The sequence below is a fragment of the Manduca sexta genome, unplaced genomic scaffold, assembly GCF_014839805.1.
Source record: "Manduca sexta isolate Smith_Timp_Sample1 unplaced genomic scaffold, JHU_Msex_v1.0 HiC_scaffold_78, whole genome shotgun sequence".
In the NCBI taxonomy this organism is placed as follows: domain Eukaryota; kingdom Metazoa; phylum Arthropoda; class Insecta; order Lepidoptera; family Sphingidae; genus Manduca; species Manduca sexta.
The window spans coordinates 25-15855 of record NW_023595605.1 but is presented as its reverse complement, the minus strand read 5'-3'; the positions used below and the strand labels follow the sequence as shown (position 1 = coordinate 15855).

Sequence of the window (15831 nt, the reverse complement as noted above, 5' to 3'; positions counted from 1 at the left end):
CTTACAATGTATAATGAATAAGTACCTGTTTGATTTACGTTTAGTTATTTTTTATAACTTTTGATAAGTAAGTATTGCAGAGGTAACATACGCCGCTGAGTAATTTTAATTTATTGTGAATAAATTATACTTATAATAAGCATACATTTTGTTTTACTTTAATTATACGTACACGGACAATTGTTTTAAAATAAATAACATACAATAATTTAAAGACTATTATGTTTTATTCCCAATAAGTTATTTTGGACGTTAAAATTAATAATACGCACGCAAATCACTCAGTTTTTTTATATAGTCTGGTGGACTAGATCTAGTGTATAATTTGTTGCTAAAGCGTCATTTAGACGGGTCAGTTATTACTAGCAATAAGCGTACGCAATTATTGCTTTATAAAACTTACTCGTCTTAAGAGCATAACGTCAAGTTAATTCTCGCCCGCGAGTTTTGACAGAAATTAAAAACGATTACAACTGCGCATGACTATTGTAATCATTGCTCTGTATAAAGAGAGTTTAGCTTTATAAATAGTTTTTGTCAGTTCCTGTATCGGATGGGGCTATGGCTTCAATAAAAATATTTTGATATCATTAAAAGTGATAAGGCACGGGTAAAAGCAAACGTACGGAGCGGCAAAGTCGTGAAATAACGACCAAACCCCTTAAATAAAGATAAAAAAGATGCTGTAGGGTAATAAAGGAATGTCCTAAGATTATAATCAAAGGCAAAAATATCAAAAAGCCAACATCACGCGGTGTTCCCAGGCGGTCACCCATCCAAGTACTGACCGCGCCCGACGTTGCTTGACTTCGGTGATCGGACGAGAACCGGTGTTTTCAACGTGGTATGGACGTTGGCGAATGCCTTGTTCTACCAACCGATCTCTATGTATAATATTACGTCATAAAACAAGGCAAAGGTAAAATATCAAAAGCCAACATCACGCGGTGTTCCCAGGCGGTCACCCATCCAAGTACTGACCGCGCCCGACGTTGCTTGACTTCGGTGATCGGACGAGAACCGGTGTTTTCAACGTGGTATGGACGTTGGCGAATGCCTTGCTCTACCAACCGATCTCTATGTATAATATTACGTCATAAAACAAGGCAAAGGTAAAAATATCAAAGAGCCAACATCACGCGGTGTTCCCAGGCGGCACCCATCCAAGTACTGACCGCGCCCGACGTTGCTTGACTTCGGTGATCGGACGAGAACCGGTGTTTTCAACGTGGTATGGACGTTGGCGAATGCCTTGCTCTACCAACCGATCTCTATGTATAATATTACGTCATAAAACAAGGCAAAGGTAAAATATCAAAAGCCAACATCACGCGGTGTTCCCAGGCGGTCACCCATCCAAGTACTGACCGCGCCCGACGTTGCTTGACTTCGGTGATCGGACGAGAACCGGTGTTTTCAACGTGGTATGGACGTTGGCGAATGCCTTGCTCTACCAACCGATCTGTACGTATAATTTTACGTCGTAACGTGAGGCAAAGGTAAAATATCAAAAGCCAACATCACGCGGTGTTCCCAGGCGGTCACCCATCCAAGTACTGACCGCGCCCGACGTTGCTTGACTTCGGTGATCGGACGAGAACCGGTGTTTTCAACGTGGTATGGACGTTGGCGAATGCCTTGCTCTACCAACCGATCTGTACGTATAATTTTACGTCGTAACGTGAGGCAATGGTAAAATATCAAAAGCCAACATCACGCGGTGTTCCCAGGCGGTCACCCATCCAAGTACTGACCGCGCCCGACGTTGCTTGACTTCGGTGATCGGACGAGAACCGGTGTATTCAACGTGGTATGGACGTTGGCGAATGCCTTGCTCTACCAACCGATCTCTATGTATAATATTACGTCATAAAACAAGGCAAAGGTAAAAATATCAAAAAGCCAACATCACGCGGTGTTCCCAGGCGGTCACCCATCCAAGTACTGACCGCGCCCGACGTTGCTTGACTTCGGTGATCGGACGAGAACCGGTGTTTTCAACGTGGTATGGACGTTGGCGAATGCCTTGCTCTACCAACCGATCTCTATGTATAATATTACGTCATAAAACAAGGCAAAGGTAAAAATATCAAAAAGCCAACATCACGCGGTGTTCCCAGGCGGTCACCCATCCAAGTACTGACCGCGCCCGACGTTGCTTGACTTCGGTGATCGGACGAGAACCGGTGTATTCAACGTGGTATGGACGTTGGCGAATGCCTTGCTCTACCGACCGTTCTAAATAATAATTCTCCGCGGAAGGAGTACGGGTCTAGATATAACGCAATATTTTATTCTCAGTTTAATTATATATTATGTGATATGTAATCTATATCTATACTATTATATAAAGCTGAAGAGTTTGTTTGTTTGTTTGTTTGTTTGTTTGTTTGTTTGTTTGTTTGTTTGAACGCGCTAATCTCAGGAACTACCAGTCCAAACTGAAAAATTATTTTTGCGTTGGATAGCCCTTTGTTCATGGAGTGCTATAGGCTATATATCATCACGCTATACCCAATAGGAGCGGAGCAGTAATGGCTAATCACAGGAACTACCGGTCAAAACTGAAAAATTCTTTTTGCGTTGGATAGCCCTTTATTCGTGGATTGCTATAGGCTATATATCATCACGCTATACCCAATAGGAGCGGAGCAGTAATGGCTAATCTCTGGAACTACCAGTCCAAACTGAAAAAATCTTTTTGCGTTGAATAGCCCTTTATTCGTGGATTGCTATAGGCTATATATCATCACGCTATACGCAATAGGAGCGGAGCAGTAATGGCTAATCTCTGGAACTACCGGTCCAAACTGAAAAATTCTTTTTGCGTTGGATAGCCCTTTGTTCGTGGAGTGCTCTAAGTTATATATCATCTCGCTATGACCAATAGGAGCGGAGCAGTAATGGCTAATCTCAGGAACTACCAGTTTGAACTGAAAAATTCGTTGTGTTGGATAGCCCTTTATTTGTGGGGTGCTATAGGCTGTATATCATCACGCTATGACCAATAGGAGCGGAGCAGTAATGAAACATGTTGCAAATACGGGGACAATTTATTAGTTTTGAGAGCTTCCGTTGCGTGCGCTGCGTAAACGGTTAAAGTTATGCAACAATGATGTATGACGGGATTATTCTTCTTAAAAGTTCTAAAAAATATATTACAAAACAAAGTCCCCGCTGCATCCGTCTGCCTGAACGTCTTAAACTCAAAAACTACCCAACATATTAAGATAGAATTTGGTATGGAGACAGTTTGAAACCCTGGGAAGAACATAGGCTCCCGGGAAACTACTACTTTTATAATGGAAAACTTTAGCCTGAAAAACTTTATAACGCGGGCGGAGTCGCGAGCAAAAGCTAGTATATATATAAAAATGAATCCCTATTTCCCTTGGTCACGCCATCAAGCGTGAACGGCTGGACCGATTTCACCATTTTTTTTGTTGTGTTTTTTATTGCCTGGAGAGGGTTCTTATGAAAGAAAAAAATCAAATAATTGTGCGAAAAATTAGAAAATTTAAAACAACTTAAGGAAAATATTAATTTTATATAACTGTCAATTGTTTGAAATAACTGTTAGTGATTGATAGAATGAGCGCTGCAAATTCATAGTTAAGACGGGGCAACGTCTGTCGAGTCAGCTAGTGTTTTATAAAACCATTCAAATCTTATTGCGCAGTCGTGGATGTAATCTCTATCAGGTAGAGCGATTTTTAAGATTACTTTTTAATACCATTCGAATCAGTAAAATTCTTTATTTAAGTATGCTCTATAAGTGTGATTCAGGCGCCTGTGCGTATAGTACTGTTTTATAAATTTTCAAGCGGCCAAGTAGCAATTGTACTTTTTTATTCTTGCTTTAATAACATTGTAATTACATTTACTATGCAAAGCGTCATTATTTTAAGTCCAGAGAGTACAGACACTGGCATTTAAAATCAGTCAACCAATTTTCTTATCTTATAAAATTTACTGTTTACCATAAATATCATCCAAAATGTTCAACATTATTCGACGGAATTTTATATCTGGTACTCTGCTTGTCAGTAAATTATTGTACTTCAAAGGTTAATTCATGCAATGTTTTACATCGTATAAATGTTAGTCATTATCAATAACCATAGTGATATAGGAGTGAAACACCTCGTTAAGAGCTTGGCTCAACGATTCGTCGTAGCTCCGGTGCCTCTGACCATTGGAAGAAGCCCTGAAAAATATAATTCTAATGTAAGCAGTAGGAATTGATTAGATGAGGACTAAATTTAAAATGGTTATCGGATAAGCAATTTTTAACACTATTTGCCCATTGACATCACACAGGCTGATAAATAAACTAAATATTTTTGTGTAAGATGAGTATGTACCGACGCACAAAGGAATGGCATCGGGGCAGACGAAAAGCTGCGAAAATAATTTATATTATGTAAATATTTGATAATAGTAAAGAAGAAAAATGAGTCCGGTACCCTATTCCTGTCGGCTTCCCTTTATATAGAATCTAATTATCATAATAACAATTTGCAGACCGCGTTTATGTATATTAGTAACTATACGTTGTGTCGAGATCCTTTTCGGAAAATTTCACCTTTCGCTACTGCCCTACAGCAACGCTAATGATACACCCGTCTAGTGTGCCGCCTGTCTCTTTTTAACCGACTTAAAAAAAGGAGGAGGTTCTCAATTCGACGTGATTTTTTTTTATGTTTGTTACCTCAGTACTCGCTCATTTATGAACCGATTTGGAAAATTCTTTTTTTATTCGAAATGATTTCTCTCCAGATTGGTCCCATAAATTTTTTTCAAGATCACTTCGGTAGTTTGGTTTTAAAATTAAAAAATCTAGAATAATTATGTCGTCCAAGAAAACGAGATCGCAAATTAAGCTTTCCTGTGACGTATTTAGTTATGTTTTTGCATTGAGTTTGGTTGACTGTACTTCTCATATACTTATACATATAGCACAACATCTTTTCCCCGTGCCAGGTGTAGGCAGAGGCGTAACATTTCATCGCGATAGTCGTACTGTGTGTGAAACATATCAGTTGTGTTTTGGCTTGGGTTTAATTGATCTCGACACAACGTATAGTTACTAATATACATAAACGCGGTCTGCAAATTGTTATTATGATAATTAGATTCTATATAAAGGGAAGCCGACAGGAATAGGGTAGCGGACTCATTTTTGTTCTTTACTATTATCAAATATTTACATAATATAAATTATAACACAGAAGGAATTATTGAAATCCGGTATAAAATCGACAAGTTATGTCTTTGAATTTCGGTGGAAGGGGTAATTAACAAGAAACAGTAAAGGGACGAAATACCCACATGTGACGTCATCGGGAATTACGACGCGTGCAAAGAAAGAGATGAAGCGATATCCCCACATCGCGCCCACTTCTGCACATTAGAATATTTTAAATATGAATTACTCGTTCATTTTTTAACCAATATTTATGCAGTTTTCGCAGGAGTGCTTCTTTTTCGTATTATTAACCATTACGTATAGAATAATTTACAAAATCAAGCATAGGCCGGTCCTCTATTGGGTTATATAAACTTTTCGTCACTGCTGTATCGGCAACAATTTTTTTGTGTGTTCCTGGACCCGTTGCGTTAATGAAAGTAGTCGAACAGTGACAACTGATTAGGGTCCCTAAATAATTACTGTCGATGAGGAAATAATTGGCAAGAGGTTCTATGTGCTAAGTGATCATTATAATTGTTTACTCCCTAAGTCTTAACCACGTTAACATTTACCTTGTTATTTTGATCTCTGATCTTAAAGCAAGCCGTAAACCTATTAGATACTTAGAATTATTGTAATAAATGTTAAAACGGACGCTGTTGCTTTGTTTTGCTGTTAAATGTAACCTGATAGATATCTTACTTAACAACTTAAGATCGGAAGTATTCTACAGCCCATATGCGCTACCATTACATAAAAAGGCGAAAAGGGAAAAAAAATATGGGAAGGACTAAGGAGCGTGATTGTGAGGACATCCTAGGGTCAGATTTGCAAATTCCCTATCAACTATCATTTGGTATTGTTTGTGGGATTTCTTATTTATTTATTTTGAGAATTTACAACAGAGAACACACATTACATTATTTTGACATATTGCAGTACAGCGGCAGAATATAGCTGTGTTTCTCTACTTACAGTAACCTACAGCATGCATCATAACTTACATGATATTAGTAAATTTTGAATTTAAAAGATTATTACCTGGGTCCCTCATTGAAAATCAGCGCTACAGTATCAGTCTTGCTGGTACTGCAGCAAGAAGCTGAATGAGGGTTCCCATTGTTGGCACAATGGGTATAATTTTGTATTTTTATTTAAGTATATGTTTTGTTTGTCTCTGCTTGTATTGTACATGTTATACTGTTATTGTCCCAATAATAAATCTTTCTTTCTTTCTATTATTACAGTTATTTTTTAAATATAAGATAATGCAGATAATGCATCTAATATTCTTCCTTTACGACAAAACGACAGAATTTGAATAGTAGAGCATATACACCTGGCATTTGTCTCCCGGTAACTCCGTTGCACTGCCACCTGGGTCCGCATAGACATGAGCAGCAGCTTCGTGTCCATAACAGTGCTCAAGAACGTCGCCAGAAATAACGTGATCCAGCAGAACGTGTCGAATGCGATGTATATATTGTTTTCGGGTTGCTAGAATTAAAATTTATGAGAGCGTTATTAAATAGATTTTTCGCGACATTGCAAGTGAATGAAATTATAATTGTTATTGTTTCTATTAATGTAAGTATAGCAGAAGTCATTTTGTTTATGTTGATCGTAATTATCCAACAAAACAAAGGCAAGTTAATTAAATTTACAGTTGTACAGTCCCCTCTCTTCTATTCGTTGTAATGGACAGATAGTAGGTATTTTGGTTTATTTTTTACTAGCTTTTGCCCGCGGCTCCGCCCGCGTTATAAAGTTTTTCAGCCTAAAGTTTTCCGTTATAAAAGTAGTATATTTCCGTTATAAAAGGAGTAAAAGAGAGAGTAAAGAGATGTTCTTCCCAGGGTCTCAAACTGTCTCCATACCAAATTTCATCTTAATACGTTGGGTAGTTTTTGAGTTTAACACGTTCAGGCAGACAGATGCAGCGGGGACTTTGTTTTATAATATATTTTTAGAACTTTTAAGAGGAACAATCCCGTCATACATCATTGTTGCATAACTTTAACCGTTTACGCAGCGCACGCAACGGAAGCTCTCAAAACTAATATTTTTTCCCCGTTTTTGCAACATGTTTCAATACTGCTCCGCTCCTATTGGTCATAGCGTGATGATATATAGCCTATAGCACTCCAGGAACAAAGGGCTATCCAACACAAAAAGATTTTTTAGTTTAAACCGGTAGTTCCTGAGATTAGCCATTACTGCTCCGCTCCTATTGGGTATAGCGTGATAATATACAGCCTATAGTACTCCACGAACAAAGGGCTATCCAACGCAAAAAGATTTTTTCAGTTTGGACCGGTAGTTCCTGAGATTAGCCATTACTGCTCCGCTCCTATTGGGTATAGCGTGATGATATATAGCCTATAGTACTCCACGAAAAAAGGGCTATCCAACGCAAAACGAATTTTTCAGTTCAAACTGGTAGTTCCTGAGATTAGCCATTACTGCTCCGCTCCTATTGGTTTTAGCGTGATGATATATACATTTGAGCACTCCACAAACAAAGGACTATTCAACACAAAAATATTTTTTCAGTTTGGACCGGTAGTTCCTGAGATTAGCCATTACTGCTCCGCTCCTATTGGGTATAGCGTGATGATATATAGCCTATAGTACTCCACGAACAAAGGGCTATCCAACGCAAAAAGATTTTTTCAGTTTGGACCGGTAGTTCCTGAGATTAGCGCGTTCAAACAAACAAACAAACTTTTCAGCTTTACATAATAGTATAGAAATATAGATTACCCGAAATATAGTACTGCATTTATTTGTACCAACCACGGTTTATTAAGTTTGCTAATCCGCCCTAGGCCAGCGTGGTAGACTAAGTCACAAGTAGGTATTGGGATCGTATACATGACTGATGGTTGTTATTATTATTATTATGCTAGTTGACCCGACAGACGTTGTCCCGTCTTAACCAAAGAGAATATAATCACTACGTTTTAAGAGACAGGACTTAGTACAAAGTAATAAAATCGAATTTACATGGCGTATCAATACCAATATCACGGAAGAATACGTCAGGAACGTCAAATAACAATACTACCAACTGAACAAAATACATAGTGGTGAGCACTTTTTATCGATATCGATAAATTCTACTGGGTGGGAATCGACGCTAAAGCTACTTTGATAAAATTCATATAATGTATTTTCGAGTCCACATTATCAATCCAACTCGCAATATACAGTGAACATTTTAGCACTATAATTACAAGGCTGGACTAAAATGAGGACTCAAAATGAAAAGCTTTCACATGTTGAATAATAATTGTATTTTAAAATAAAATCCTTCATTCACCATGTAGGCGAATATAGTTGCACTTATGATAGGTCAAGTTACAATGAGAATATTTAATTATAAAGTCAAAGGATGGTGACACTTCTTTGTCGCACTTCTCTTGAAAGATATTATCATTTGTGCAATAATTGTTTATAAAAACATGGCACGGAAATTCAAACAACATTTCATCAGGAAGTGGATCAGCTTTCAAATTTTTCGATGGTATGGCTGACTTTCTAAGGCGATTGTTCTTTTATTAAAATCTTTGTTATTAAAGTGAGAACCACACAATATTTAAGAACATAATCATATAAAACTCACTTTCGGCCTGAATTGTAAATAAATTGCAGCAGGCACATTGATTGCTCAACGCATTTTTAAGTACACACATACACACATACACGAATTTAGTATTTTTTGTCCTGATGATCAGTCATCAGGACTTACTATACTATCTTACTAATATTACAAAGCGTGTGCATGCAATTGTATGTTTATTATTCGTACCCGCAAAAATCTAAAATGATTGCGATTAAACTTGGTATGTAGATAGTTAGAATTACTACTTTTTATTTACACTATGTTCCCACAGAATCTGGACTTAAATAGGTGAAACCATGGAGGGCAAATTGATTAAAAAATTTAAACAGGTATCGATATCGATAATAATGACAACATCACTAGTAACATAATGGTAATTAGAAAATGAGAATTTTTATTATTTCTAAGCTACTTTATTTACGCGATGACTAAAAACATCTAATTAATGCTTATCTGACCTCATCCAATGGAAATTTCGCCATAAACATTCTGCTTTTGTGATTTATTCGACTGGCTCGATCTCCACAAATTTCACACGTAATGAAACGTTTTTGGTGGCATGTCTTTAAAACGTATTCACTTACACCAACAAAAACACTTTTGGTATATTTTTACTTGTTTGAATAACAAATAATACAATCATAAATCAATAAAACACAAATGTATTCCAAAACGTCAGGAAGTAAACAAACAATAATAATGGCGGTGAGGAATAGAAAGAGAAACTGTACTGAGAGAGAGAGATAGCAGTATCCGCCATTAAATGCCATGTCAATTCCATACAAAAGATTTTTTGTTCCTTGTTGCGCTAGGCTGGTCTTAACTAAGAATTTGCTGCGCGCATTCTGTCAATCGCTGACAGTTATTTCAAACAATTGACAGTTATATATGCTTGTTCTTGTTCTGAGGTTATATATGAAATTAATATTTTCGTAAAGTTTTCTTAAATTTTCTAATTTTCCGCGCATTTTTAGATTTTTTCTTTCATAAGAACCTTCTCCTAACAATAACAAACACAACAAAAAAAAATAGTGAAATCGGTCCAGCCGTTCACGCGTGATGGTGTGGGAAGTAGGGATTCATTTATGTATATATAGATAGTACTTACTTGAACCGGTGTCAGAACATTTAATTCCCGGTCTATGACCGTCCACTCCAACATATTTTATTTGTAATTATTTCTGTAATTTTTCTATTAACACTGAAACGGCTCACCACACTCGCGGCTGACTAACAATTGACTTTAAATCACGTATATTTATTGACTCAAGCGTCCTTTCAAGTCCTGCACAACTTGAAATTTAGGTTTTACAATTGTTTGCTGTTGCGGCGGTAGTTTGATTTAAAAATTATTTATCTCACCTTATTAAAGGATTGCTGGGTGTCATCGGGGGGTTTAAAGGCGCCTTAAGCGCTCACCCGAAAGTCCGGTGTATTTCTATAAGCTGGCTCTTGTCGGACTAACAAATGGACATATGTCATGTTCTTAAAAAGAAAAAAACATCGGGGTTCGACTATGCTCGACCCGTGAGCATCTCTGACAGCTAGTATTTCATAAAATCCGTAACACTGATGTGTAGTATTTGATAAAACTATCAGTCAATATTTTGATTTACAAAAAAAACTGTTATTATTTTGTAGGAATTTGTTTGAATTTTATGGTGTCGTCCCCAATATTGGAACGATAAAATTTATCATGATGAGTAGATACTTACTAAAATATACAACGTAATTTAAAACCATATAAACACAAGACTGCCCCGGTGATGTAGTTGTATTGTACGACTGCAGTGCTGAGGTCTTGGGTTCCATTTCAGGGTCGGTAGAAACTACTGAATGCAGGCAGCTTTTGCCCTGGACTACTAAAGGTTGAAGATGATGATGAATCTGGAGTGCATCTCGTCAAAAGTAGCTTATAAAGGGTAGAGCGCGGGTGACACGCTACCAGTAAATTAATTCCTAAGCGGCTGGCGTGCAGAGTTAGATGCACGTGTATGATTTTACCAAGATCTCATTCCTTGGATAGCTCTGCCTTAGAGCCAACTCTTGTGAGGATTGATTGAGGATTGCGCACCTCGTGACCTTCGATATTAGGGAGAGTGGAATAGTGGGATTTTAGTTGGTAGGACGGTTTATACTGGCAAGTCCGGCAGAAATCCGTAAACGGATTTCAGTTAAAACAAAGGTTATAAAGAGTTCTTGACTATCTATGGTTGACGCTGTCCAGACGGGTATCATTGATCAATGGGTATCAAGTCACTTCATTATTAATTTATTTAAAACAATTGCATCGTGTACTTTATCGAAGGGTTGAATAACCTAATGTTTTTGCAATATAAATAATAAATACAGGTACATAGAAACTGTAAAAATGGGTTGTTTGTCTTTAGGAAATAATTATTATATTTTGAGTTTAGTTATTTTCATCAAATGACATTAAAACAACTATTTTTATTTCTTTGTCCAAGCGTATCTTTCCAAGACTTACTTCTATGATTTTTTTAAATGGGAGCTAACCTAATTCTCAAAAATTAAAACATTACTGCATAGTGCTTGACGTTTGCCATAAGGCGGTTAACCCAATTCATTAAGTTAATTAAAAAAAACTTCATAAAACATCCTAAAACAATATATGTGCTTACGAGGTCAATGCAAAATGAATTAGTTTTAGATATTCCCATCTAAAGGAGTGACGTGCGCGAGCGAAGTCTCGAGCAAAAACTGTATTATTAGTATACCTTGATTAGTATGCACATTGATTGTTATCGTTCATTGAATCCTTTATAATCCGTTGTTTATAATTTTCAAAGGTACCTACTGTCACTGTTCCACTACTAAACAAATATTTATTTGCAAAATTGATTGGACAATGATTTGAAACATATCTGATATTTAATTAATGCATATAATTTACTTATCAAAACAGGATCTATATTATTAAAACATTTTAAATTATGGGACTAGTAAAATGGAGCATAGATTCCTAGTGACGTATACCCACATGCGTGAACAGATTTTACAAAAAGATACTGAATATTCTAACTGTTGAAGTTGAAACTTGAATGATATGAAATTTACTGACAATCTTATACAAGCAGTCTCGCGAACATAAACTAATATATGTTATACGTGTATAAGTATTTTTTTTATATACATAACAATACTCAATGAAAAATGTCAAATCTGTATATAAAATCAAAGTAAGGTCATTATAAGGTAATTAAATTAAACAAAGTAATTTATTCATATGGGATTGTATGTATCGAGAAATTTGAATATACTTGAATAGACCGGAGCATACGAAGATTTTATTTAATATATTAAAATGTGTTTAGAATTTATGAGACATTTTATTAAATTGATTATGATTAGTGTTGTTGAAGGAGCTTTTTGCATTAAATTTTTTGAAGATTTCCGTTTTATTTCAAGACTATTTTTTGACAGAAAAAGGATTAAAATGCAATTTAATTAACCGACGCGTGTGGTCAGGGTTCCTATATATTGTCTGCATTCGCCCTGCTATAAAATGCTTGCATTATAAGCTAAATTGCATATTTAAATTCGTTTGCATAAAGTATAAGTAAAAGGTTTATTACCCTTATGTCGCTGTTAAAGGTTTGATGCCTTTTAGATATGCAAATGAAAGTGATAACAATTTATTGAAATCATGAAATGTTGAAATTTTTTACATCCATAAATATGTAGTACCGTCCTCTCGGAAGGTGTTTCAACCAGAGAAGATCGCATTAATACTTTAAATGAGACATACTCATCCCTCCCTCACACACCAATACAAATCCCGTAAGCCAAGGTCAGCAGTGGCACCCATTAGGAATTGGATAAATAGTGATGCAGGTAACAACGCAATAACTTCTATTAACAAATGGGCTTTATTCGCCTATGTGTAACGTATTTGGTTTAGGGGACATGTGGTTCCAAGTTTGATGCAAAGGTTTAAAATTCTATGCGCAGGTTTGTTATAAAGCCTGAAGGCACATAAAAACTATTTCTGACTTTGAACATTCGACACGTGAAGGGCAATGTCAGTAGCTATTATACTCTGTGAGGTTCTTATATTTAGGTACAATGTAGTACTTACGGCATATTATCATAGTTCGTATATCGTTGAATTCATATTTTTTTTCAAAATAACAACTTATTGTTGCCTCAAACACTTTGGAAATAGTATTAAAGTGTTTATAATAGAACTAACAGTTAGATCTTTTACTGTGGGTAAAGTAAGTATAAGATACAATTATCTTGTGTTGAGGATAACTGGAAGTTAAAACCAGTCTCGCACCTGCAACAAATATTAGCTGAAGAAACCAATATTTCTTATCATCGTCATCGGCCACAGAATGTCCACTGCTAAAAAGGATCCGATATCTATACCAACCTTTTGAAAACGGCTTTTAATGATGATCGATCCATGTTAGTACATATAGCACAACATCGCGCTTGGAACGATTCTTCGCTCGATGGGCCACGGATATCTACTTACATTCAGAATAAAACACTTAATAGTTTTGTTTGTTTACAATCCAACTAAAAAAAACTGTTAACTTAAATAATATGAATTTAAAATTTACAACTTAACACAATCTGTTTTATATTTTTTTTAACCTTACATTACGTTTGTTAGCCTGGCAAGGGCTGACTTATACAAACACATCAGGCTTTTGGGTAAACGCTTTAGGCGCCCGCAACCCTTGAAAATTAAGCGACCATGCTGAGGGCAACCCATTAATGGGTTAAGAATCTCGGCTCAGGACGGTCATTGGGAGAGGATGGGATATCAACGATTATGGATGCGCGTAGTCGTAGCGAACTAACAATCTAAACATTATTATAATGAAGTATGTATGCTACCTGGATTATTTATGACCGGCAAGCAAATAGCTTGGTACCACGGAGAGCATGTAAAAAGAATTTATTTGTAAAATAGTTGTGTATTTTTTTTATAATTACTGGTGACCTCATAAATGTTTTTATAACAAATATGACATTTATACGCTGTTCGACTTGAATATAATCATGTCACCTCTATGTGGTTCAACCTAGCGGACACATCAACAACACACAGTCAGTTTTAAACAGCAAAAAACACGTAGAGGTGTATACTAATAATTATGTGTTTATACAGTATTAAAACAATAAAAAGTCGAAGTATTTAAATTAATTTATTTATAATGTATATTAAAATTAAATATTATACAAAATGATCGTCTTTAAAAACTAATTTTCTCAGAAGAAAATTAGAAAAGAAGACGCTTACCGCATTTTCACCCTTATGCTAAAATTAATACGTATCATAATTACGACAGGATGCAACCTATCCATATACCAGCATGGATTGTTTCTTCGAAAAACAAAAAGAAAGATAAACTAAAAAGAAGTTGAAATGGAATATTTATTTAACTTTAAGAGTTATTATATGGAATTTACAGCAAAGCAAAATTATCACATATTTAAAAGACAATTAGCGTCCTCATGTCACATAAATAGGTAATAATTTTAAGGTATAAAAATATATAGAAACAAAAGGTAAATAAATAAGTAAAACCCGAATTTAAAGAAATGTAAAATGTCAGTCTACTTGAATAAAACAATCTATTAAATAAGAAACAATCCAATAATTTGTGTCATAAAAGCAACTTCGACTGAATCCAAATCCGACTAAACACAATTGAGAAATGTTTGATTATTTAAATGTATAAGAATTGCTATTGACTGCAAAAGAACTGTGAATTGCGAAACAAAACCATTCTAAACTTTTATTTGACTTGAATTAATATGTCGTCTGTTTGCTTTTAATATCATTTTACCGAATAATTATTCGACAATATCTGCCATACAAGATTCTAAAGAATTCTAGAAAATTCTAGCGTTGTCTAGAATCTCGTAAGCAATATCAAGATGTATTAGTGGCTCTTGTATTATTTATAGAGCGTTTTTAGTTCCTTATATTTTTCCTATAAATATTTTTCACGTTCTGTGGAATTGTACTTAAAGTTAAAAGTAGGTATGTGATGGTATTTTGTTTATGTGTTTGGGTAAAGTTACACCAAGTATCAACCATAAAATAAATAATAAATTAATTAATTTATCATGCAAAATCAAAAACCTTACCTTATTGGTAACTATTTCCCAAAGAAATGTTAAACATCCATTATTATCGTCGTCCACACAATATCAACTGCAGACGCCTAACCCTTTTGTTTAGCAACAAATTAGTTCCACAAAACTGCGATAAAAATATTATTTATCCAATAAACCAAAACAAGCGGTGGTCTAATCCTATTTGTTCCAATTCATATGATATTAAAAATAAAGTCATTTACCTAAAATTGAACCAAAAGACCAAACCGGGAAATGGTGGTGTTAGATGACCTTAGAAGAACCTCAAAAATGTTAGGTATCAAAGTGATTCTGTAATGCATCCTCGACTGCACATTTGGGACTCCCTTTAACTTCATCAATAAATGAAGTTTGGATTGGTGTCACTCTGCCGCCCGTTGGAGACAGGATTGAACATATTCCTCGTCTTCTTCTTGTTCTCTTCTATGCTCTGTAGAAGGAAGGGAGGGGCTGTGGTCTGGCGGTGGTGTTTGTCTACATCCTGTCGATAATTCCTGTTGTCCATATCGTGGCGGTAGTTCCTGCTGTCCAGGTCCCGGTGGTTCCTGTTGTCGAGCTCCTGGCGCTGGTGGCGGTGGTCGAGCTCTCGCGTCAACTCCTCTACGAACTGCCCACCCGTCTGCCTAGAGGAAAACGTGGGTTATTGGTATGGAATGTAATATGCTTGAAATTATATAAATCATAAAAAGGAATTTTGCTTTAATGAACGATGTAATAAACCTGCATCTGAGAGTTAGTTCATCGTTCAGATTCTGAATGATGAGCGACATGACATCAAAAATAGGAATGCGGAACACCACCTTAAACTAAGAACTATACAATCACCGGGACTGGTTACTACGCTTAGTATTCAACGCGAGCATATTGATTGTCTTAT

The 15831-nt window shown here is 35.9% G+C and overlaps 2 protein-coding genes and 8 non-coding genes across 11 annotated transcripts; all 10 read right to left on the bottom strand.

Moving 5' to 3' along the window:
• Positions 1-739: 739 nt before the first annotated feature.
• Positions 740-858, bottom strand: LOC119193608. The gene has a single exon (XR_005114001.1). It is a non-coding gene; the product is annotated as a 5S ribosomal RNA (ribosomal RNA).
• A 74-nt stretch (positions 859-932) lies between these two features.
• Positions 933-1051, bottom strand: LOC119193607. Its single transcript, XR_005114000.1, has one exon. It is a non-coding gene; the product is annotated as a 5S ribosomal RNA (ribosomal RNA).
• Positions 1052-1127: 76 nt separating this feature from the next.
• Positions 1128-1245, bottom strand: LOC119193604. The gene has a single exon (XR_005113997.1). It is a non-coding gene; the product is annotated as a 5S ribosomal RNA (ribosomal RNA).
• A 74-nt stretch (positions 1246-1319) lies between these two features.
• LOC119193606 lies at positions 1320-1438 on the bottom strand. Its single transcript, XR_005113999.1, has one exon. It is a non-coding gene; the product is annotated as a 5S ribosomal RNA (ribosomal RNA).
• Positions 1439-1512: 74 nt separating this feature from the next.
• LOC119193605 lies at positions 1513-1631 on the bottom strand. The gene has a single exon (XR_005113998.1). It is a non-coding gene; the product is annotated as a 5S ribosomal RNA (ribosomal RNA).
• Positions 1632-1705: 74 nt separating this feature from the next.
• On the bottom strand, positions 1706-1824 carry LOC119193603. The gene has a single exon (XR_005113996.1). It is a non-coding gene; the product is annotated as a 5S ribosomal RNA (ribosomal RNA).
• A 76-nt stretch (positions 1825-1900) lies between these two features.
• Positions 1901-2019, bottom strand: LOC119193601. The gene has a single exon (XR_005113994.1). It is a non-coding gene; the product is annotated as a 5S ribosomal RNA (ribosomal RNA).
• Positions 2020-2095: 76 nt separating this feature from the next.
• LOC119193602 lies at positions 2096-2214 on the bottom strand. Its single transcript, XR_005113995.1, has one exon. It is a non-coding gene; the product is annotated as a 5S ribosomal RNA (ribosomal RNA).
• Positions 2215-3737: 1523 nt separating this feature from the next.
• LOC119193599 lies at positions 3738-10389 on the bottom strand. Of its 2 annotated transcripts, none has more exons than XR_005113993.1 (3): positions 10179-10389; positions 6531-6688; positions 3738-4207 (listed from the first exon to the last, which is right to left on the bottom strand). XR_005113993.1 is itself a non-coding variant. In XM_037447247.1 (3 exons), the coding sequence occupies exons 1-3, from the start codon at positions 9976-9978 to the stop codon at positions 4102-4104; spliced, it is 318 nt and encodes a 105-aa protein (XP_037303144.1). In that variant the 5' UTR covers positions 9979-10111; the 3' UTR covers positions 3738-4101. The 2 variants fall into 2 exon arrangements, 1 of the variants encoding a protein (XP_037303144.1); XM_037447247.1 differs by lacking the exon at positions 10179-10389 and adding an exon at positions 9925-10111.
• A 3591-nt stretch (positions 10390-13980) lies between these two features.
• Positions 13981-15594, bottom strand: LOC119193600 (the record flags this gene model as incomplete). Its single annotated transcript, XM_037447248.1, has 1 exon — positions 13981-15594. A coding segment is annotated over one exon (303 nt), but the record flags the coding sequence as incomplete, so codon positions are not given.
• Positions 15595-15831: the final 237 nt, after the last annotated feature.

Bases quoted from the DNA above. Each gene is read 5' to 3' on its own strand.
- LOC119193599 (XM_037447247.1), bottom strand. From the start codon at position 9,978: ATGTTGGAGTGGACGGTCATAGACCGGGAATTAAATGTTCTGACACCG. The intron at 6,689-9,924 runs GTAAGTACTATC...TTTTAATTCTAG, and splicing joins ATGTTCTGACACCGGTTCAA to CAACCCGAAAACAATATATA. The intron at 4,208-6,530 runs GTGTATATGCTC...TATATTTTTCAG, and splicing joins TACCGGGAGACAAATGCCAG to GGCTTCTTCCAATGGTCAGA.